This window comes from Opisthorchis viverrini (assembly GCF_000715545.1).
Source record: "Opisthorchis viverrini unplaced genomic scaffold scaffold15677, whole genome shotgun sequence".
In the NCBI taxonomy this organism is placed as follows: Eukaryota; Metazoa; Platyhelminthes; class Trematoda; order Opisthorchiida; family Opisthorchiidae; genus Opisthorchis; species Opisthorchis viverrini.
Genome location: NW_008759940.1, coordinates 1 through 714, shown reverse-complemented (window position 1 = coordinate 714; position 714 = coordinate 1). Strand labels below are relative to the sequence as shown.

Here is a 714-nt window from a genome sequence, read left to right as displayed (position 1 = left end):
GGATGTTTGCGCTTCATGCCGTCTCGGCAGCTCTGAGGATGCATCATCTGACCAATCAGACCATGAGCAGTACTCAGCAAATTGACAGGAGTTGACCCATCGGTGATCAATGTACTTTGAAGTCCAAGGGCACTGAGCATACGAAGGTTGTTGTCTGAACTGGCCGTAGCCATCGCTTTTATAGTTTCTGGTCCAATCGTTCCAACCATTTCCTTGAACTTCTCTACATCAATCTTCATTTGCTGGGCCAAGGTGCTTATTTCTAGGTTGTTCTTTTCTCTCAGATACGCCAATTCTGCCTCGCGCGCTTTCATCAACCGTTCTAGTTCAGCATCCTGAGGTACATGAAGACAGAGAAGAGGAAACTAGCCTCAATACAATACTCAACCCCTCCCACCCTCATCAGAAATAGTTATGTTGACACTGCGACAACCACACAGTTTATTGGAACAGAGTAGTGAACATGGGGGGACCTGACATTAGTTAACAATCCATACTTCCAAACGCTCACGCACACAATCTAGACATGAACTGATAGCATGTCATTTACACGGATTATTCGCCATATTGCACAATAAATTCGGCTTGAGTAGCACGGAGACCCGTAAACGGAAGATGAGCCACACTAACACTCAGTTATTTTTTATAGCTTTTTTCACACACTCCTGTCAAGTCATAAGTTATCCATCTAACAATCTGCACCGTTCGATCACA

The 714-nt window shown here is 44.5% G+C and overlaps 1 protein-coding gene across 1 annotated transcript; it reads right to left on the bottom strand.

The window, feature by feature from the left end:
* Positions 1-53: 53 nt before the first annotated feature.
* Positions 54-335, bottom strand: T265_16176 (hypothetical protein; the record flags this gene model as incomplete). The annotated part of the gene is made up of 1 exon (XM_009179723.1): positions 54-335. A coding segment is annotated over one exon (261 nt), but the record flags the coding sequence as incomplete, so codon positions are not given.
* Between the last annotated feature and the right edge of the window lie 379 nt (positions 336-714).